The 22070-nt window shown below is 25.1% G+C and overlaps 2 protein-coding genes across 3 annotated transcripts in view; one reads left to right on the forward strand and one right to left on the reverse strand.

Moving 5' to 3' along the window:
- Positions 1-2094: 2094 nt before the first annotated feature.
- LOC107440954 (lipid droplet associated hydrolase sturkopf) lies at positions 2095-17526 on the reverse strand. 2 transcript variants are annotated; one of them, XM_043052790.2, is made up of 5 exons: positions 17317-17526; positions 15484-15657; positions 12672-12812; positions 9247-9401; positions 2095-7483 (listed from the first exon to the last, which is right to left on the reverse strand). In XM_043052790.2, exons 2-5 carry the CDS (start codon positions 15647-15649, stop codon positions 6938-6940), a joined length of 1008 nt encoding a protein of 335 aa, XP_042908724.1. In that variant the 5' UTR covers positions 15650-15657; positions 17317-17526; the 3' UTR covers positions 2095-6937. The 2 variants fall into 2 exon arrangements, with proteins under 2 accessions (XP_042908724.1, XP_042908723.1); XM_043052789.2 differs by having other exon boundaries at positions 17337-17525.
- Positions 17527-21447: 3921 nt separating this feature from the next.
- The window catches only part of LOC107440942 (Spag1 axonemal dynein assembly factor), a 30269-nt gene continuing 29646 nt past the window's right edge, over positions 21448-22070 (forward strand). The window contains exons 1-2 of the mRNA XM_071185249.1: positions 21448-21518; positions 21712-21910. Of these exons, the coding sequence (XP_071041350.1) occupies positions 21786-21910 (125 nt within the window). The 5' untranslated portion in view covers positions 21448-21518; positions 21712-21785. The remainder of the gene's footprint in view (positions 21519-21711; positions 21911-22070) is intronic.

A 22070-nucleotide genomic window follows, 5' to 3' on the forward strand; every position in this document is an offset into this window, starting at 1 on the left:
AGACTAAGGCTAATTTAATTAAGGTATTTTTTTAAAAAGGCTTACATTTTTATTTTATGGAAGCAGGGGTCCTAAAATTTCAAATTTAAAGGTTAAAAATAAAATATTTTTCAAAAATGGGCAAATTTGAGCTCAAAGCTACAAAACTTTTCATGTCAGTAACAACTGTACAACAAATTGTAATGTATTGTACTTCAAAACATTTTTTTCTCTGTGTTTTGAACTGCAATCTTAATCAAAATTTCAGAAAGATAATGAAATAGAACTAAATATATTGTATAATATTGAATTTTTTAAAAAAAAACTTTAATAATCTTACTTAAAATGTGGTAAAAATAAAAAATTCAGACTTCAGCTTAAAGTTCAAAACATCGCAACATTATAAAAAATTCTATAATAAACTTTTTTTGTAACGTGTGTTAGCGTAGAGAATTTTTTCTCCAAATTAACATCCTTTAGAAAATCTCTAAATTATTGTAAAACGAATTATTTCAAAAAGTAATTTCTGAAAATAAATTTTGTCTTAAAAATATAATTTATTCAATAAAAATACTTAAAGCATAACAAAAAACATTTTAGAATCATTTTTGGGAGTTTGGTCATCTGTCAACATACAACAAAACTAATACATACATATATTTTTTCAACTCATTATAAGAATTGTAGATCAGAAATTTAAAAGGTTTTGGAAAGCTAAAGTTCAAATAAGAATTTAAATTTAAAAAAATTTGTTGAAATTGCAGATTTTCACTGTCAGAATATTATTTTACATATTTGAGCTTACCACCATGAACCATTAAGTTTGAGTCCTGTATATGAAAATCTAAAAAAAAATTATTCTGGACTTTTTTTTTTTTTTTTGCACTATTTACACAGTGTCCCAAAATACAAGTAATTTTGAATTTAAAAAAATTTAAATTAAAAATTCTGACTTTTTATTGATTTATTAAGTAGCCTATTGTATGAATGACCTAATACTGGCTCATAATTGCCTGCTCAACTATTATGCATAGATTTTGCTGAATATCCTACTTCAAGGTTTAAACAAAAAAGAAAGAAAATTACATTTTTAAAATCAGAGAGGGACTAATTTTGTTCACGAAAACAGGAAATTACAGAATCAATCTGCTCAACAATAAAAACTTAAATAAATTCATTTTTAATAATCATAAACTGTCAGCAGACAGCATTTTATTGAATTAATGGTACAAAATTTATATTGTGCATTAATTTTAAGGCACCTTTTAGTTTGTATATCACTAGATTATTTTAAAAATAGCATTTTATTCATTTTTTTTAATTGAACTGCTACACATTAATATTGCCTAAAATTTTTCTTGGAGGCACATGCATTCATCCAGTTCCACGGTACAGATTGAGCTAAGATATACTAGGTGAAAAAAAATTATTATATTAAAGTAATTATAATACATCATGCCGAATTATAAGTTGGCATCGTATGTGTAAGCAAAACAAATAAAACATCTGGTTAAAAGAAGTCTCAGATGTAACTTTGCATTAAATGGAAAATTTAATAGTGAGAATTCTCTCTCCATTATTAAATTCTTTCTGTAGCCTAAAGCAATGGTTGATATGACGACTTATTAATATTATTAAACTCATTAATAATATTATAGAAAGTGGGTTGAACCACTTACTACAGGATTAAGGAAAATACATGAAGTCGAGAAGAAAATTTTTGGAAATTGAAATAAGAAATGTTGAAAATTTCATCTAAATTTTCAAGAATATATTTTCTGTTGATTAGCCTTTGTTTGCTGTATTACTTCTAATTAAAAAAAAAAATGTTAGATTTTTGAAGAACTCTTCTAGATTCAAAATTAAAAATAAAAATAATAACCTAATTACAAAGTTTTAAAAAAGTTCTAGAACTAGAACTTTTATTTGTGCACTTAAAAAATGTACTGTATATAAACTTAAAATCGTCTACTACAGTTAGTTACTCCTCTTGTAGGTAATCTGCCACTTTTATTTAGCAACCATTGTAGATTTTAAACCTTTCAAACCCCAAAATATTACACAACTTTCTCTACATTTTTTCTACTTAGAAATATTTTGAAATAAAATATCAAATTGTTTCACACAATTTTATTTTTAAACATTTTTCAGCACACATGTTTATAACACATACAAAGTTTAGTGTAAATATCACAAAGCAATAAATTGTTATAGCAAAAAACTGGATTGAAAAGCTTGTGTGTAAATAACAATAGGAAAACTAAATAACATAGGAACTAAATAGGAAATAAATCTACCATTTTTATAAAGAAAAAAACTTCCAAGCTTATCTTTTTGAAATATTTAACATAAAATCAAGATAGCAATAAGTTACTCATATAGGCTCAAAATTCAAATAACAATTATACTATTTCATATGACACAATACATTTGAAAAGCTACTTAAAGAGGTCAAATATAACTTTTATAAAATTATTTTAGAAAAACAATATACAGACTTACATTATACCACCATTAAAAAATTTAATAAATATATATCAAAATCTTAAAAAGGATTGACATAGTTATGCTAAATAGCACTTTCAGCCTATCTATAATATTGCTTATATTTACATTGCCAGTCAGAATTAATATAAAAACTTTCACATTTAACAATTGCCTAGTTCTAAAACAGCACAATAGATTTTGAAAAATGCCTTTTAAATAAGAATTGCACATAAAAATAAGCAAAGAAATTTTTATATGATGAACAATCTTATATTAAAATGTTAAAAAAAATTATGTGTTAAGTCGTCATGTAATTAAATTAGCAACAGTTTATATAAATTATGCACAAACTACTACAGAAACAAATATAAATATAGTCTTAAAATAAAGCAAATGAATACATTTAAAAATAATTCTCAAATGGTCAATATTTTAAAATTAACCAAAAATATTTGATAATATTTCAATCTTTGTAATATTTCAATCTAATATTGATCATAATTCTAAAATACTCACATAAATAAAAATCATATGCCTGTAAATAATAACACATTTTAAGAATTATTAAATCAACAATTCTTATGTCTACTTTTTTTTTTTAAACTGTTAAATGTTTGAAAACTTTGCAATATTGGCCACATGTTATAATATCAAAATGATATGCATTTAATAAGAAATTAATTACCTGTCAGTACTTTTGAGTCTAGTTATATAAATAATCTTATATTTTGCTAAAATTTCACTCAAGGACAGTAAATAAAGAGAGTAATTTAATATATATAATTCTCTTACGTGGCTCCCAAATTTTGATTGTATTTCTTTTCCGCCAGTGGCAACGTTTACTTTGTTTTGTTTATGTTACTATTTCTCTTACACAGCGAATCGACCAATGATTGCCGCTAAAAATGTCACATGCCAAATCTAGCTGAGGTGGCTCAACATATAGCGCTTTTAAAAACGGAAACTGAAATAACCAGAGAGCATCAGCTGCGGCAATCTCATACTATTAAGCTAGGCAGAAGTGAGTAGTCTTTGTCGATAGATCTCTATTTTAGTATTTTGTCAAAAGCGCTTTTTTTCACGAATTTATATATTACGAATTTATTTGACGATTTTTTATTTACATTACGAATTATACTATAGCACATTTCTAATAGGTTTAACGAATTACATGTCATTTATTTGAATTCAAATTTATGTTAATGACTTAGTATTTACTAAAAAGATGTAATTTCTTTGATAAAAAGTTTTTATATGGATTTGAATGATTGTTTTCAATTCTTAGAATTTTGTGCATTTGCAATGTACCTAAGTTAGTAGCGAGCGAAGCAAACCATATAAGATTGCGTAGCAATTTTCGGGCGTTAGCGAGCAGGGGGCGCAGCCCAATAGTAATGTAAATTCAGATAATGTATTTTCTAAACAATTCATAAATTACAAGGCTAATTGAAACTATAAATAATTTGTAATGCCAGTAAATTAACGTATTTATATTATTATACTTATTTATATTTCTTAATTAAGCAACAATTTTTTAAGCAAACATTGGTACTAGTTATCAATAATAAATACAATCATAACACCATGAAGAATCAAACTCAAACAGCAATAATTTTAGTATGTAAATTCGGCAACGTATCAAAACGCTTAAGATCGTTCTCCAAGTTAGCATCAATAATGCCAAACACATTTGACTTTAAGCCTTGTGTCAACAAATGGTAACCATTTATTATATAATGGTAACCATGGTAACTATTTATATTTATTGCTGTTCAGAACTTTTCTGCAAATAGATATTTTTAGCTTTTCCATATCTCAGTCATTTGACTAATTTTTTTAAAAAATTTAACATTTGTTACAGAATATTTGTCAAATGTTGAAGATTCTTAGCTATTTGATCATTAAATTAGGTAAAAATTTGGTCGACATAAGAGTTAACAAGCAAAAAAAAAATTTAAAAACATAGAAAATAAAAAGAATAAATTGCATAGACTAGTTTGTTCAGTGCAACATAAACAATTAGGATTTAATAAACAAATACAGTACTATAATTCTGCGATATAAATTATTCTTTGGTTTGGTATCAATAAGCAATAATCATTAACAAATAACAGAACAAATTCAAGTTAAATTACACTTTAATGTTGTAAATAGAATAAAATAGTGCAGTCATAGGTGAAACTTTTGGAAAATGGCGTTAATACTTGGGCGGATTCCTTGAAATGAAAACTATTAAAAAATCCAAATTTATATTTTAGAAAAAAAGCGTAAAATCAGACTATTTTGTATTTAAAATAACATATTGATGCAAAAATATATAAAACCATTTAGTGTATATTTTACAATTACTTGTATAATTAATATTATTCCTTTTCTTTTTTTTTAACTTTATAATTTTGCACAAAATTCAAGACAATAAAAAGTTTATTATGCAAGCTGCCTGATAAACAATAACAGTTTATATATCGATGATCGATTCCAAGTTGACTTAACTTAAAATATATATAAAAGTTAAAATATATTTATAAGTAAAAAGAAGAGAGGAAAATACTCATTAGTAGTCAACAAATTATTGTTATATTATTATATTTGCCATGTTTTAATTAAAAAAATGTGCTTCATGTACCAAAACTTGCCGACATATTTTACACTAGTAGTGATGTTAAACAGCATTTTATTTTACTTTATAATTCTATCTAAACAGTGATTTCAGTTTTCCAGTGATTATATCAAATTTCTCTGTTACTCTGTTAAATTTCTATACTTACTGTTACCTAAACAGGTAATAAAAAATAAATAACACAGTGTTGTATTATAATACTAAAGAAGATATTTTAAATATAAACGCTGATAAGAAACCACATAAGAATATAATTCATGTACACATTTTATGTTCATAGACAGATTTTAAACACATAACAAAGAACACAAACAAACATAAGCAGATACATCATGTGCGTTTTTCATGTGTGGGTATTTATGTGCATTAGTGTAGCTCATTTATGCTCAATAAAATATTGCGACATTTACAATATATTTGGTCAAATTACGAGGAAAAGTTTTGTTGAAAATTAAACATACCTTTATTACATTAACAACATATAGTTATATAGAATAAATATTTAATATTAAAAAAAGCAGCACATAAACAATCTCACTATACAAACAAATGGTTTTTACATTGATGAATAGACACTATATTTAATTATGTTTTATCCAATCTAATTGAAAAAATCAATATCTATTTTTTTAGAATACATACTTTGGTACAATCCAGCATATGTATTTTTAGAAGTAAGAATTCCTAGCTTGTAGGTAACCAGAAGTTAAGAGATAGAAATATAGTTCTGATGATTTTAATAGACATTTAATAGCTAATACGTTTTATACTTACTATCCTAGCAATAATCAATCAAAAAATTATGCATGTTTTGTTCACTAATAAGTTTGTTAAAAGATTCAGAAAATTTTTTAACTTTAATGGGTATAAGAACAAATTGTATAGATCATTTTTTAAAAAAACCTTCACTTGAAAAAAAACAATAAAACATTAAACATTCAAAACATTAAGAATGTTTATTGTGATTTAAGTATTGAGTTTAATAATAACTTTTTCTAAACATTTTTTATTAGCATAGCTAAGGAGAAAGAGGCATTCCTATAACTTCATTACTATGCATGTCACCACATTTACATAACAGACAGACTTAACTGAAATTGAAAAAGAAAAGAAAGAGAAATTTAAAATTATTTATTCACTTAGTTTCCATACTTAGAAGATTATAACTATATTCATTTTTATAACACTTACACAGTGCAAAAATAAGACTTTGTAAAATCAAGGATAAGTTTTGTATATCTCAATGCACCTTACCTCATATTATCAGCATGATCTACTTTATTATTTTAAAGGAATAATCCAATAAAATAATATTTTGTTTACCTGAGAAACAATTTTTTTCAACTGTTTTGATTATAGCAATGGTTTTGATTGATTTATTTTTAAACTAAAGTAATTTTGAAATATAGATGGTGATTATCAATGGCATAAATAAATATCCCCGGATTTCACTGGTCAGAGAAGTAATACAAAAAGATATAAATTTCATTTCCAAGGAGACATGTTTGTCCAAGTACAAAGCTAACATTTAAAATAAAAGAAAATACATTTATAGCCATAGATTACATGCATAGAAAATAGGAGATCAAATTATTATTTTAACAAATTTTAATATTTTTTTATTTTAACATTCAGAGTAACAGGTTTAATAATACACTTTATATATAGTTCTATGCTTTCCGAGTACACATGCATAAAATATAAAATCGACAAAAAGAAATTTTAACACAATAAGATAAATCTAACTTTGCATTACCATACAATTGTGCTACTGCAACAATATCTTCAACAATAAAAATGAAATCTTTGAAAACTGGATTAAAGCTGTCATTAACATAAAAATCATATACATTAAACTAAAAGTGAGTTTTTATGAACATCTTTAGAAGTCCCAAGTATTTCCTCCAAAATCCAGCCAGAAACTAAAGCTCCCATTTCTTTACTGTTCTCTAAAACAAAAGCATGCTCAAACTTGTTTTTACACAGCCTTATATCACCCTCAGGGAAAAGCTCCCTAATGTCTTGGTAATAAGAATGAGGACACCAGTTGTCATTTGATCCGTAATAAAATGTAATGCGAGGTAAGTTTTCTCTTATGTTGTCAACATCTAAGGTGGTAACATTCTCAAGTTCATCCCGAGCCATGTACATGCAGAGTTTCGCGCAATCAGGCTGGAAAAGATTAAGACTTGCATTTGTCACACATTCTGGAACATTACGATCTTTAAAATACCACTCTAAGATTCGAGACTGCATTTGTGGACTCAAGCAACTTAAAGCATGCACACTTATGATAGCTGGAAGACGAAGGTAAGTCAGCACTGGCCAGACCCATTGACCTTGTGGACTAGTAGACATTCTCTCAATTGTAGGAAACAATAAGAAGCAGCGATTTACCTTAAAAATATATTTTATGTAAGAACTGAAATTTTAAATTTTTAAAAAAGCATTGTCACAAAATATTGTATATATACAATAGACTCTAGTTATATTGCACTTGTTAGGGGGCAAGAAAAAAGCGTTTTATATCTAAAAGTGCAGTGTAATGGTCATTGTGAAATAAACACTTTTTACTTTTATTCTGATTTTATTTTTAAGTTATTGCAAAAAAGTAAATTCAAATAATGATAAACTAATGTACTTTTTTATAATTATTTTCTTTCGATGCAACGAATTTACAGCAACCTTACTACCACTTATTAATTTTGTGAAAATTCTGTAATGCAAGAACTGCCATTAGATTAAAAAAAAACATAGTGTTTCATGAGATTTTAAGAAAAATAGCTCGACAATTGTTATCTTTCCATTACGAATGCTAAAATAGAATTTCAGAAAATTGATTTTAAAAAAATTTATTTTTGAAAAAAAAGTTTTTGCAATATAAGTAGATTATTATACAAAAATGCCAAATATATAAAATTTTTACTTTAGAATTTTTTTTCCGCATAAGTCAATTTTTCAATTTCAGGACACAGAACATTTCTATAGTAAGTAGGTGGTTAAGAGGTGATAAAAGATTGAATAAAATAAAACAAATATTTAAGCACTGCTAGTAATTAATTCACAAAATTAGCAAAAAATTTATTTTTTAAACTTTTCATTTTTTTTTTTTTTTTTTTTATTGNTTTTTTTTTTTTTTTTTTTTTTTTAATTTAATAAGCAAGTCAGTTTTTACAGATCAAATGGTAGAGAAAACTATACTTAGGTTTTGAAAAAAAGGAAACATGATAACTTTTTGATCTATAAAAACTAATTGAAAAAATATATATATTTCCTCAAAATCCTCATTTTACTGCAGCAATGACTTAGAGCTAAAGGCTCATAACTTCCAGAGAAAAAAAAATTTTAAATTCAAAAACTATTTAAATTCATTTAAATAGGCCATCATTAAAATACTTTTGACATATCTATCGCTTTTAATCTTAATTTGTGGGGACAGGGTAAGTTAGATTTCTTCAGGAAAAATGTTTTCAAATCAAAATAAGCATGTTCCATATATGCTACATTTAGCTGTTATACATATCATAATACAATCCTTTTTCCTGTATGATATGACAATTAACAAAATAAAATTGAATAATTTATTCAAAAGTTAGTAAGGGTGATTTGAGAAAAATACACAGAAAATACACTGTTTCACAAAATGTACTTGCATAACAGTCTCCAAACTGAATTGTTTCAACTACCTCTCACTTAAAGTAAGTATATAACTACATAAGTGTTTTTAAAAAAAAAAATTTACACATTTCTAACTTGAAGACTAGATTTATTTAAAAATTGATATTGCTATTATTTAAAGGACATTTGTAACATTATATTTCAATAAAAATAAACATGAAATGAAAGATTTCAATGAGATGCTCTATTACGTTAATATTTTTTCTAATGAAAACAATGAACTAAAACATTATTTCAAAGCATTAGAAGTTATCTAAAGTATGGTTAAACTAAGACCTTTGATAAATTTTAAAATTTAATTTTTATAACATCCAAGTTAAAATAGTCATAAATCTCAACTAGATCAAATATATCTTCAAAAGCTTTGATTTACAGAAAATTACAAAAAGAAGGTAAAAATAATAAACTTGAAAAATTACATAAAATTAAACAATAATCAAAAACAAGTAGCATCTGGAGAAGAATTGTTTTTTAAAATATACCTGTAAATGGGGTAACCTTTTTAATAGCTCAAGTACAATGTAACAACCAATGGAATGACCAATAAGTATAAGCTTGCGATCACGTGGAACATATGTGTTAATAAATGCCATTTTATGATGAATTTGTCCTTCTAAAGAATATAAACTTTCATTTCCTATAAAGAAAAAATAAGCCTAAGACAACTTTTTCAAGGCACATATGTTATGAGATCTGCTAATTCTTCACATCATTATGAATAAAAAAAAAGAAAGAAAAGAAAATGCATTTTTATTCGTGACAGATAAAGAACAAATTATCAGCTCACTTTTAATTATTTCTTATACATACATATGCAATCATATTAAACATTTTTTAATTTTTCAAATAACATTCAATCTATAAGAAAATTTTGCAGAAAGATATTGATGTTAATTATCCTGGTATGTTTTTTTTTAATTGAATAAGAATATTTTGATGTTTGTTTACCTCAAAGACCTTTTATCTGGAAAAATGTATTTATTTTGCAATAATTATATTTATTATTGCGGAAGTTTCGAGAACTTTCAAGATATGGGACTTTCCCTCATACAAAAAAAAAATAACGTTTCTTTTTAGACATTTACACATCATAAAATATTTATAATAATACTATAATTTTAAATATACGGCCTTGAACTCCATCTGTTGAAGCTGTATAGATGTGTTATTTAGATGTTTAAAAATCTATACAAATAAAATGAAGAACACACGTACACGAGGGAAAATTTTGCATGATATGTTATATGCTGCGCTTCATAAACAGTTTTTAATTGTAATACTTAACTCTATGCTTTAAAAATACACTGTTTAATAAGCCAATGCAAAAGTAATAAATAAATGTTGAATTAGAATTTTGTCACAAATTATACATTGCAATGAATTAAAGGGAAAATAGCTGCAGTGTACTAAAACTAATAAAGGTTACAAAATTTAAATTTTTAATTTTTTTTAATACTTATGTTACCCCCAAGAGTCGCAGAAAATTCTGAGTCACTAGTTAAGAGGATGCTATACCACACGAGAAACTTTACATTACAAATTCTCTTTCGCCAACATAAATAATTTAAAATTTAAATGACAAAAAGTCTAGAGAAAGCCATGAAGTTTCAAATACTGAAAAGAAATTTTTAAAGTATCAAAATAAAAAGAAATTAGGGGAAGATAAATTAGGATTACATTATAATTTGTTTGCAATTTGATATTTTCACATTCTTTTTTCAGTAATTAAAACTTCATTGCTTGCTCTAGGCTTGCTTGAACTAACTTTTTCTGTTCTTTAAATTTTAAATTACACATGAGGATGAAACAGAATTTGCAATGATAAGTTTCCCCCACAGTATAGCATCATCTTAACAATTTGATTATATTTTATATTCATTTTTACACTTATCATTTAAAAACTGTTTCAAAAATATTAATTATTTGTTACTCAACTCACCCCACTTTTTAAACAATTTTATTTTTTTTTAAATAAACATTTTTTATCAACATCTAACAGATTCTTTCTTGTACCATCAAGTAAATATTTCAAATCTGTTTTTATTTATTTATCTATATGAGAAATTTGAATAATTTACTAACACTATTTTTGATTAATAAACATTTAAATATGTGAAAAATGTGGTTTATTTACTTTTCTTTTGATTGCTTAAATTATAATAAAATAAATGCAATATTAATGCTGACCATCACATTATGGATGGAAAAGGATAGCCTAGTGATGCACTCTGGCCATTAGTAGGAAGAAGAAAGAATTAATGAGAGATATTCAAAGAAAATTATAACAGTGATACAAAAATTAATAAATCAGAAATTCAGAGGTTTGCCGAAAAGTGCCAATCTAATAAAGTATATATAGGTTGTGGGTGAATAGTAAAATTGCAAACTACTACACTTATTGCAAAATATTTTATAGAGTGTTAGTTTTTGGAAGTTCTGTTAACATTTTTAAAACCTCACCACATGAAAGCTGAAATAAAGTGGAATTTCTAATGTATTTTAAAATCATTTATATGTAATGGTAAGGAAAATAACTTTAAATCAAATTTAATAAACAAATAATCATACATTAAAACACAAACTTATTTAGAACTAGAAAAAAAATTTCCAAAAAACGTAGAAAGTTATAGCCCAGGAAAGTATGTCAGTTAAATAAACTTTTAAAAAAAAATTTCACGAAATTAATACAAATAATAAAATAGCAATTTTGTTGCAGCACAAAGAAGATCTAATACGTTTTCAAAATTAAATAACACAATTCCATGAATAAAATATTAGACAAATTAGGGTAAAAGGAAATTACAAGAATAAAAATACCATGAAACTTAAGACAATTAATATGTTTTAGTTGATGGATAAAGTTTTACGGGTAATCATTAAAATAACCAAATTTTAAATACCATAATCATTGATTTATTATTTTTAAATACAATTTTAAAAATTTTGCTTCCTCATAAAAATAGCGGGCTCAGAACATTCGTATGAACTAAACATTTTTAGAAACTAAGCCAAGGGAAAAAATCCTAAACAAACCAAACAATACTTTTTTAACATTTCAAATTTAATTTTAGACTCTTGACACTAAGATGCTTCTGTCAAAATCACAACAGAACTGAGGATTGTACTTTCTTGTAATTATTGACAAATATAGCCTCACTTCATAGCCATGAAACATTCCATTGTAATTGCATTGTTCAAATAAAGTAAAAAAAAAAAAAATCTCATTTGTTTATGATCTCACACATGGATATAACTAAGAGGAATCGATTCTTGACTGTACCAAGAAAACAAAAATCTTGATTTATTTTTTGTAACAAACTGATTAAAAAAAATTTGCAGATTTCTTTTCAACTGAATGCAAACCAGTTATTTTAGTGAAATCGGTCACTTTAGTAGTCTCATCTTCATAATAGTCATTTTAGTTGCCAATGGTAGCCGAGAAAATCTCCTTTAAATACTACCTCTAAGCAATTATGTTTATGGATTTGAATATCTTCCATAATATTTACATTTACATTAGGCTGAACTGAACTTTTTCTAAACTACGGCAATCCATTTTAAGAGAGAATTTTATCTTTGTTAACATTTAAATCCTAATTATGCAATAATTTAAATTAACCATCGCTAAGCAAAACATTATTCTTCATTCATTTGTTAAAAAAATTAGTAAAACAAAAAGAAAAAAACACTATTATTATGTAAGCAAAAATAAATTAAAATGAAAATGAACTATATAAATTTTGCTTTCAAATACAATAAAAAAATTTAAAAATATCAAATCAGTCTCTTATGTATGTATTATGTAGACCCTAATTCCGAAACAATTTTAAAATGATTTACATTGAATAGATTAATCTATAACATGTATTTTTCAAAAATAAAACTAAAAATCTTTTTATAATACTACCTTGAAGTTTGGGAACTGCACAACTGGGTGGAGCACTAACATGTCCAGCATGTGATATACCCCAAATGGGAATAGCACGTTGTACTCCTTCATACAGAGCTTTAATAAATTCAATGTAGTATTCAAGAGCACCAGGGTTACCTAAAATTAAAAATAAATAAAAACATTTTTGCGAATACTTAATATTAGTAAAAAAATTTTTTATACTATTAAGAATAAAGTTCATATGTGTCAGATAATGAAGTCATAACATTATGTGCAGGGTAGTTATATTTGCAGAGTAGTTTTTTCACAGAGTAGTTATATTAAAGAATGCTTCTATAGCAAATTATTAAAAATAATATAATATTGTGTGACTATAAAATAAACTTACATATTTGTTGTTTTAGTACTAGGAATCTGGAAATAAGAAATACTGCTAATGTAATAAAAATTGGAAAAAAATTATAACTGACTTTTGAAAAAGCAAATTAACATAAAATCTTAAAATCTATACAATTAATTGATAATTTCATAATTCTTTCACAACCGATACACAGGTTACTTTTAATTTGTCATTTTATTTAAAGTAATAGTGACATTCCAAAATTGCCTACCCAATTTGGTTTTGTTCAGTAAAGAAGTTATTTAGTACAATAGTACTTACTGTTACTAGCATTCTTTTAATGCGAAAAACAAATAATAGCATACTTAAATTTTACAAAATATAAAGTTATGCAGACAGCATTCATTTAATTATGGAAAAAAATTACAAATCTTATTTACTAAATATTGACTCAAAAGCTTGATTAATTTTAGTGTATTTAAAATTAAATTAATTTTAAATATTAAAAATAAATTTTCAACATTTCTTTCTACCACTTTCATGTTTGTTCTTTAAAAATTTATCAACCAAAATTGTTCTTTCTAAGTGACATCTCAACACATAGCATCACCGATGTGTCTTTATTTTCTTTTAAATAAAAATTCCTTTTACAGGGTTCCCACTCAATTTTAAATAAAAAATTCAAGGACTTTTCTATAACTTTCAAGGACCTAAAATCGCATTTTTCAAGGACCTATTCAGTATTACAATTATATGCTAAATTGCATGTCAACTAGATTTTACAATTACGCAAAAGAAGAAATTGTATATTTTTAAAGCACAATGCTTATTTGACAACAAATAAAAAAAAAATTTATTAAATTTATCATCTAATAATACAAATGGTTGATAGTTACATTGCTGTTTCAATTCACTTTAAAAAAATTCCAATTGACTAAAAAAAAAATTTAAAAAAAAAGGAAGAAAAAAACTCTCTAATTGACATAGGATACTAGCCAGCATTTAAAAACTAGCATCAGTGAAACTTTTCTTGAAAAATTTAATGAAGTGAATTAATGAAATTCAGTGAATGAATAATGCGTATTACATTAAACAAACATATTATAATTGATAAAGTTCATGTAATTGCACGGTTATTAAAATATAAATAATTTTTTAATATGTTAGATCAAATTTTAGGTTACAGGATGTGTATATAATTAGATAAAATATCAAAATATATCCATTTAACATATCTGTCTCAATTTTAATAACAAATTATCTATTTTGTTACTTCAGAAAATGGGTAAATAAATTTAAACTTTTCCTTATAAACATTTTCACCAAGTCAAGACATACTTATAAACATTTGTAATTATATTAAAATTAAATTATAAGCATCAAGTAATCAAAATTTTGTATCTCAAATTTGATGAAGAAATTTATAAACACTGCTCAAAAAATAATTTTAAAAATTACAAAAAAAAAAAAAAAAAAGGTTTCAAAAGTCGAAGCTTTGGAAAATTTCACAAGTCTGAAAAGTCAAAGAATGAAATTTGTAGTTCTGAAGAGGCAAAGTTTGTGCTCAATTGAATTTGGAATGCGATTTGAGATTAGATAGGGCTTGCAAGTATCTAGGACANAAGGACCTATTCAGTATTACAATTATATGCTAAATTGCATGTCAACTAGATTTTACAATTACGCAAAAGAAGAAATTGTATATTTTTAAAGCACAATGCTTATTTGACAACAAATAAAAAAAAGATTCATTAAATTTATCATCTAATAATACAAATGGTTGATAGTTACATTGCTGTTGCAAATCACTTTAAAAAAATTCCAATTGACTGAAGAAAAAAAAAATAGTTACATTGCTGTTTCAAATCACTTTAAAAAAATTCCAATTGACTGAAAGAATTAAAATTTAAAAAAAAAAAAAAGAAAAAAAACTCTTGAATTGACATAGGATACTAGCCAGCATTTAAAAACTAGCATCAGTGAAACTTTTCTTGAAAAATTTAATGAAGTGAATTAATGAAATTCAGTTAATGAATAATGCGTATAACATTAAACAAACATATTATAATTGATAAAGTTTGTGTAATTGCACGGTTATTAAAATATAAATAATTTTTTAATATGATAGATCAAATTTGAGGTCACAGTATATGTATATAATTAGATAAAATATCAAAATATATCCATTTAACATATCTGTCTCAATTTTAATAACAAATTATCTATTTAGTTACTTCAGAAAATGGGTAAATAAATTTAAACTTTTCTTTATAAACATTTTCACCAAGTCAAGAAGTACTTATAAACATCTGTAATTATATTTAAAATTAAATTATAAGCATCAGTAATCAAAATTTTGTATCTCAAATTTGATGAAGAAATTTACAAACACTGCTCAAAAAATAATTTTAAAAATTACAAAAAAAAAGGTTTCAAATACTATGATTTTTACTGTCAGGATAAATATTTTAAATCTTTCTTACTTACCTGGTATAAACACAATGAGAAAACGACCTGGATCATTGTCAGGCAATTCTTCATCTAACCATCTTCCACAAGTTACTACATGGGTCGATACACTATGCACAGTTACAAAATCTTGATGAAGAAATTGCAAATCGTTAACTGGTGTATATGATGGTATATCAGCCATTGTTATCACTAAAATATTTAGAAAAAAATTAGCACAAAATTTCCAAATTTGCAGATTTTTTTTATAAAAAAAAAAAAAAATTCTATTATACAACCCATATAGATTTATGTAATAAAATTCTAGTTGAAAACTTAACAAGATGGAAACGCTGCTGTGGGGAAAATTTTCTCATTGGTACTCTGATTGATGATAACTGCACAGTGGCACACTAGAAACTAAAATAAACTTCACAGATGAGGACACCTCAAAAGAGATAACCACTGTTGAAAATGCACCACACTTTTAAGAAAATATATATACATTTAAGTAAGCGCTCCGTTAGCATCTTTGCAATAGTAATTGACTTGAACATGTACAAACTTGGAAAAATCCTCTTAGGTAGTAGGTCACACAAAACTATCACTTATTTTTTAAATAATCACAAATAGAAAAACTAATGAAATTGTCAAAATCACAATTGATGAAAAAAAAATTTCAGTGCTTATTTCCTGTCACAAGTGTACTTAAAGAAATATTCTCAAGGAAAATATTTATTAAAAATTTCAAAAATCCTATATCATCTTTATTTTGTAAAAATGCCTCACAAATTTAATAATTAAATCAGAGCTTAGAAACTAACAATCTTAGAAAAAAAATTCTGTTTTTAAAATCACTTAAATTTCAAAACATAAATTAATAAATAGCACACTTAAATTGAATTTCTTAAATTAAGTTTATTTTAAGCACAGAAGGAAAAAAACAGTGAGTACAAGTGTTCTATATTTTTGCTTATTTTTTATTAATATTTTTCTGGCTTTATCTTTTAGTACCTATAGAAAAAAATTTTAACTGCATAAAATTTTAAGATACTTCTTTCGTTCTCAGTTTGAGAATATGAGTAGATACAATGCTATACATTAGGTATAATAACTTAAAATAAAGTAAAAGAAATAAAACAATAAAAAAGGAAAAGCAAAATATATTTTTTAATTCAACAACATAAACATTTTGGAATATTGTCATGTAAGTCAAATAGAAGAAAAAGATGCTATTTTAAACATTAACTTCATTTTTTTTATAATTTATTTAGTAGAATTTTATATAGTAATATAGTCTATAGTTTTTGTAGAGTTAGAGTTTTGTGTCACGTAGAAATATGAGACTTTATTTTATAGATCAGTTAGTTTTCTAATAATGAACATTTAGCTGCATGAAGTTAAAAACTAAAAATACAGTTTTCATGGATAGAAAATTTATAAAGAAATTAAATAATCCATCAAGTGATTCATATTTATGAAAAAAGATTTTTTAAACAAATCGACCTACTTAGATAATATTTTAAATGTTTAACAATTTCATAAACAATTTAAGTCAAAGAGAATACTACATCTAGAAAAACATTTAAGCTTCTTTAGAAAAAAAAGTGCAAAACTTTGTTAACGTTGATTTTATAAACAGCAATTATATAAAGAACGCAAGAAAGTTTTAAAAAAAACATGTAAAAGATATAAGAACCAGAAAGATGAAAAAAGCTTATTTTTGATAACAAATTTTTAATTATTTTGTTCAGACGATTAAAACGTATGAAACAGTAAGTGTATACAAAAAATGAAATTATGAATGACTTTTTAAGCCTAAATAAAAAAGAAGAAAAATATTAAAATTATGAAATAATTTAAATTCAGTGCATTTTAGATTATTCTTTTACAATTCGTTTCTCGCTTTATTAGGACACAGTTGAGATCAGTCAATCAAAATAATCTGCTCCTGGAAAATAGTTAATCATAAAAATTCAAAGTTGGATGAATAATTTTTCTACAATTTATTTTTTTATAAAAATATGAATTCGAAACTTTCTTCAAATATTTATGCCGGGAACAGAAAATAAAAAAAAACGATAGAAGTTAAAGTACGTGTACTCAGCATCTGATAATAATTATCTTTGAAACCTTTGGTTTCAAGTCAAATAAAACAGGCTCAACGTAAATAAAATTTAAATAAATATCAAAAACCTTCTTTTTTGATTTCATAAAATAAAAAATTAAAAAGCATGTTGTGAAACAAATTATGAGCAGGATTAGGGGATCATTCTCACTAAAAATAAATGGCATGCGCGAGCCGTTCTTCTCAATGGTCACAATCACTGAATGCGCTTTTTGCTGGAAAATATTTTTGGCCAATCAGATTCTCATTCTCTTTCGATAGCTATCGGAAGTGCGTGAATAGCATACAATATGAAAGTGGTCCTTTATTTCAAATTTCAGAACAATCACTGGTTGATAAAAATTTCGCCCCCGGCAGCCCCGACCACAGTTCTGACGAAAAATATCCTCCTTGGTAGACGAATCATTGGTTAGAGAACCCTTGCCATCAGGCTAGCCGTAGGAGGTTTTCGTGATTGTTAGCTCCATATAACGCAAATGTGGTCTAGTTCCATCAAAAAGTCCTCCAGGAAGGCCAATACTTGAACTTGATTCATGAGTTCCCTTGTCTTCTGGATTGGGTTCAAAATTGCAAAGCTACGGAGTTGAACAGCCGCAAACTCAAAAAAATTGGATTCACAGATCAACAATTTTTATAGAATAATAATTTTCCAAATTTTTGGAAAATTAAAGGTCATAAATTTGAAAAATGGAGCAATAGAGATGGTCTCCTTCATTTTTGTTTATTTTCCATGAGTTGTCAGCTTTTATAAGAAACGGCTTGGTACAAGGGTTGGAACTCATACTAACTCATTTTCGCCTTTTTCTCAAGAAATACTTATATAAATTATTTTAAAAGTTTAGAAGCGTCTGCTGTTCTAAAATGGTGTTCCGTGGAGCCCTAGAGTTCCGTGGACGGCTAAAGTCCTATCTCTCGGAACCCTTTCCGAGAGATAGGACTTTTTTACTTCATGGTAATGATTTTTGGGACCTTATTTATCTTTGGATCTTATTCATAATCGATTAGTTATTTATTATTTCAGTTGCCTTTTCGAAATTATTTAAAGTAAAATGCCACTGAAAAAGAAATGGCAAAATTTTCTGTTTAAAAATGCATAAATTTTCTAATATTATTTTAATTATTTAATAATTAAATAATTATTTAAATACGTATATACTTTTTTTGTTTTTTTACTTGAAAGATTGCAATTGATTCTAATAATAATATTATTAAGAGAACCTTTATTTATAAAAAATTTCATTGATATTTCCCATTGTGCTTTTTAAATCAAAATTAAAAAATTAAGCTCTTTAATAACGAAATATATTACTCTGATAACCATTTTCAACATTTATAACAGTTCTTTTAGCCTTCGTTTCAACAAAAAACCATAAGAGTTTTTGTTGAAATTTTGAAATTTTTGAATGTTTCTGAAATTTAACTATTTTAACAATTTAAACTAATTAACTTCGTTTCAACAAAACTCATTTGTTTCATTTTCGCTTACATATATTTATTTCAAACTTAATTAGTAGATACCACACCAGGAATGATAAATTCAACTATTCTATATAAAACCAAATTTGAAATTAATTAGGAAAAAATTTCATCTTACTCTTTTAATTTTTTGCAGAATAAAGTGGTATTTTATTGGTTAATACTTTAACAATTGTTAATATATACTTTATTATGAATGAAGTAGGGATTCCGTCGAAAAAGTTCGATAGTTCTAGGGTTTTAAAGATAAAAAGTTCTATCTGGGGCTCTATTTAGAGTTTAATAGCTGAAAAAATTGAGGTCTATTGGCTTAAGTCATGAGATTTCTCATACATATTAATGAAGATTAAAGCTTTTAGAAGTTTTATGGACCAGCAATCAATAAATCGAGAATGAATGAGAACATTTTTGAACACCCTATGCCAAAAATGCAGCGATAAGCTCGTAACTTGTGTCAATAACTGCACAAAATTTCGTAAACCTAGATTAAATATTCATGAAGATAAGGGCATTTTTATGGGGAAAAAATATTTTTTTGACTTACGTTTTCGTACTATAACTTCAGAAATATTCAATGAAATTAAATTAAATTTTTAGCATAATTTTTAATTAATAATATAAATATCATTTTAAAATTCTTTAAAAATAGCTCTTATATTAAATATGGGTTCTTAAAGTAATATTTTCATACTACCCATACGCGGAAAACGCTTTAAAAAAAATCTTTTATAATTTTGTTTTGAATCGTATTTGATAACTTAAAAGATAATATGATAAAAATTCGATTTGAATATCTTGAAAATTTAAAAAATATCTAGAAATTTTTTAAGCAGTATTTGTTAATTTAGACAGAAAGCAACCAGGGGTTTCCACAAATTTAAATTTTGTACTATTAAACAAGATTTGTTAAAAATGACCCTATTGAATTATTTAGGAATTTATTTCCTAAGACCATTACATTTTGATTTTCGGACTATCATTTTAAGGTATTATATTATTTGTTAGGAAATTTTGCTTCATGATATAAAATGAAATTTGTAGAAAACCCCTTATCATTTAGAGATTTCAATTTTAAAAAAAAGTGCAAAAGCTACTTAGAAATTTACTTGAAAATTTTCATACTTTCCAGATATTCAAATTGGACTTTTTTTTTTTTTTTTTTACCAAATGTGATTTTAAACGAAATTATGAACGTAAATTTTTAAATGTTTTACGAGCTAGCGCATTATGATAGGATTACTTTAAATGCTCATATCTTACGCAATTCTGAATTTTTTTTCATAATTTTAAAATAATATTTCTATTATTAAATAAAAATTACTCTACAAGTTTTGCTTAATTTTATTGAATATTTCTGCAGTTAGAGTAAGAAACTTAAGTCAAAGAAATAAGTTTTTTATAGAAATGTACATATCTTCATGAACATTTAAGCTAGGTTTACGAAATTTTGTGCTGTTATTTCATAGGATAATCAACAAAATTAACGTGAGTTACAGGCTTATACTGTGTTTTTTGGCATAAGGTGTTCAAAAACTTTCCTTTTCGTTTGTAATTTATTGTCGGTCCCTAAAACCTCTAAAAACTTCAAACATTATTGATATGTATGAAAAATCGCATGACTTAAGCCTTTCTAAAGTTTAAAAATAATTCTCTCTGTATTTCTTGAGAAATATGAAAAAATGTGTTAGAATAGAAATGTTTAAGTTATTTTGTCCAACCCCTGTAAATGGTAAAGCATGTCCATCGCATATTATATTATACTAAGAAACAAAAATAAATAGCATACTTTCTCTAAATAAATAAATGCTTTTCATAGGCATAAATATTTCAGTAAATATCGATAGAATAGTTTTCGAAAAATTAGAATTTAAAAATTTGTAACGAAATTGTAAAATTAAAAAATAAAATAAAAAGTTAAGGGGGAACAATACAGAAAAAGTTTATCTTAAAAAGGATTTTTTCATGAATTTTGTAACGATTGTGAAATGTACATTTTTTCTTTTTTATCTTATTGCACACGTTTCTTAATAATACACTTTTTTGATCTTATTATACTTAATTTAATCTTCGTTTTACAAAAACGTTAAAAATTAGTGTTTAGATATTTCGACTTCCTTTACGGATGTTTTTTTGTAATTTATGGTGATAAATAAAATGAGTATTAAAAAAAAGGGTCCGTGTCGCTCAAATATAAAACAAGTTCGGATTAAATATGAAACAGATTCATGAGATACTATTTTTATAAAATTATATATCATTCAAAATAGTTTTAATGTATTCGATTATTCTATTTTAATCAAAGTACAAGTTTTGAACGATGAATGAAAGAAAACGATTTTAAGCAAAATTTATCACTCGAAAAAATGAATGAATGTTACCATAGCAACGGATCACCCATGAAAACACTCTCTTAGAATTTAGAATTCATATAATGCTGCTTATTTCTGATGATTCCTCGATATTCTTTTTGGTATTATTTGTTTTAATAAGTTTAGAATTTAAAATGCACTTATTATTTACTTCTACTCTTCTAAGAAAATGGAATTCATAGTTTTTTTTGTAACTCAATCAAAAATATTTTTATAATATTTCACTACTTAAAGTATTTCATTATTTTGGTACCTTGAAATTACTTTTTTAAATAATAGAGTTTTCTTTGATAGTCTTTAATAGGGTGCCTGAAATCTTCGGAAAATACACAAAATTAGCCTATATCAGTTGGAGTACAAGCATAAAAATGAGCTTTTCAAGCCAAAGAAGTCTAATGGACAAATTCAATTTAAACATAGATCTACTGGATTATAAATATATTGAAAGCTGCGTTGATGTGAAACGGTTGGAGAAAATTTTGAAAGTACTCAGGTAAGCTCAAATTCATTTATTTATTCATTCATTAATTTATTTATTCACTTATTTATTTATTTATTCATTCATTCATTTACTTATTTTCATTTCCCAAGTAAAAATTGTGTAAATGCGGAGGAAAAATTATAGCACCTAAATTAATTTCAACTCTTTCGAA

The sequence above is a fragment of the Parasteatoda tepidariorum genome, chromosome 9, assembly GCF_043381705.1.
Source record: "Parasteatoda tepidariorum isolate YZ-2023 chromosome 9, CAS_Ptep_4.0, whole genome shotgun sequence".
Classification (NCBI taxonomy): domain Eukaryota; kingdom Metazoa; phylum Arthropoda; class Arachnida; order Araneae; family Theridiidae; genus Parasteatoda; species Parasteatoda tepidariorum.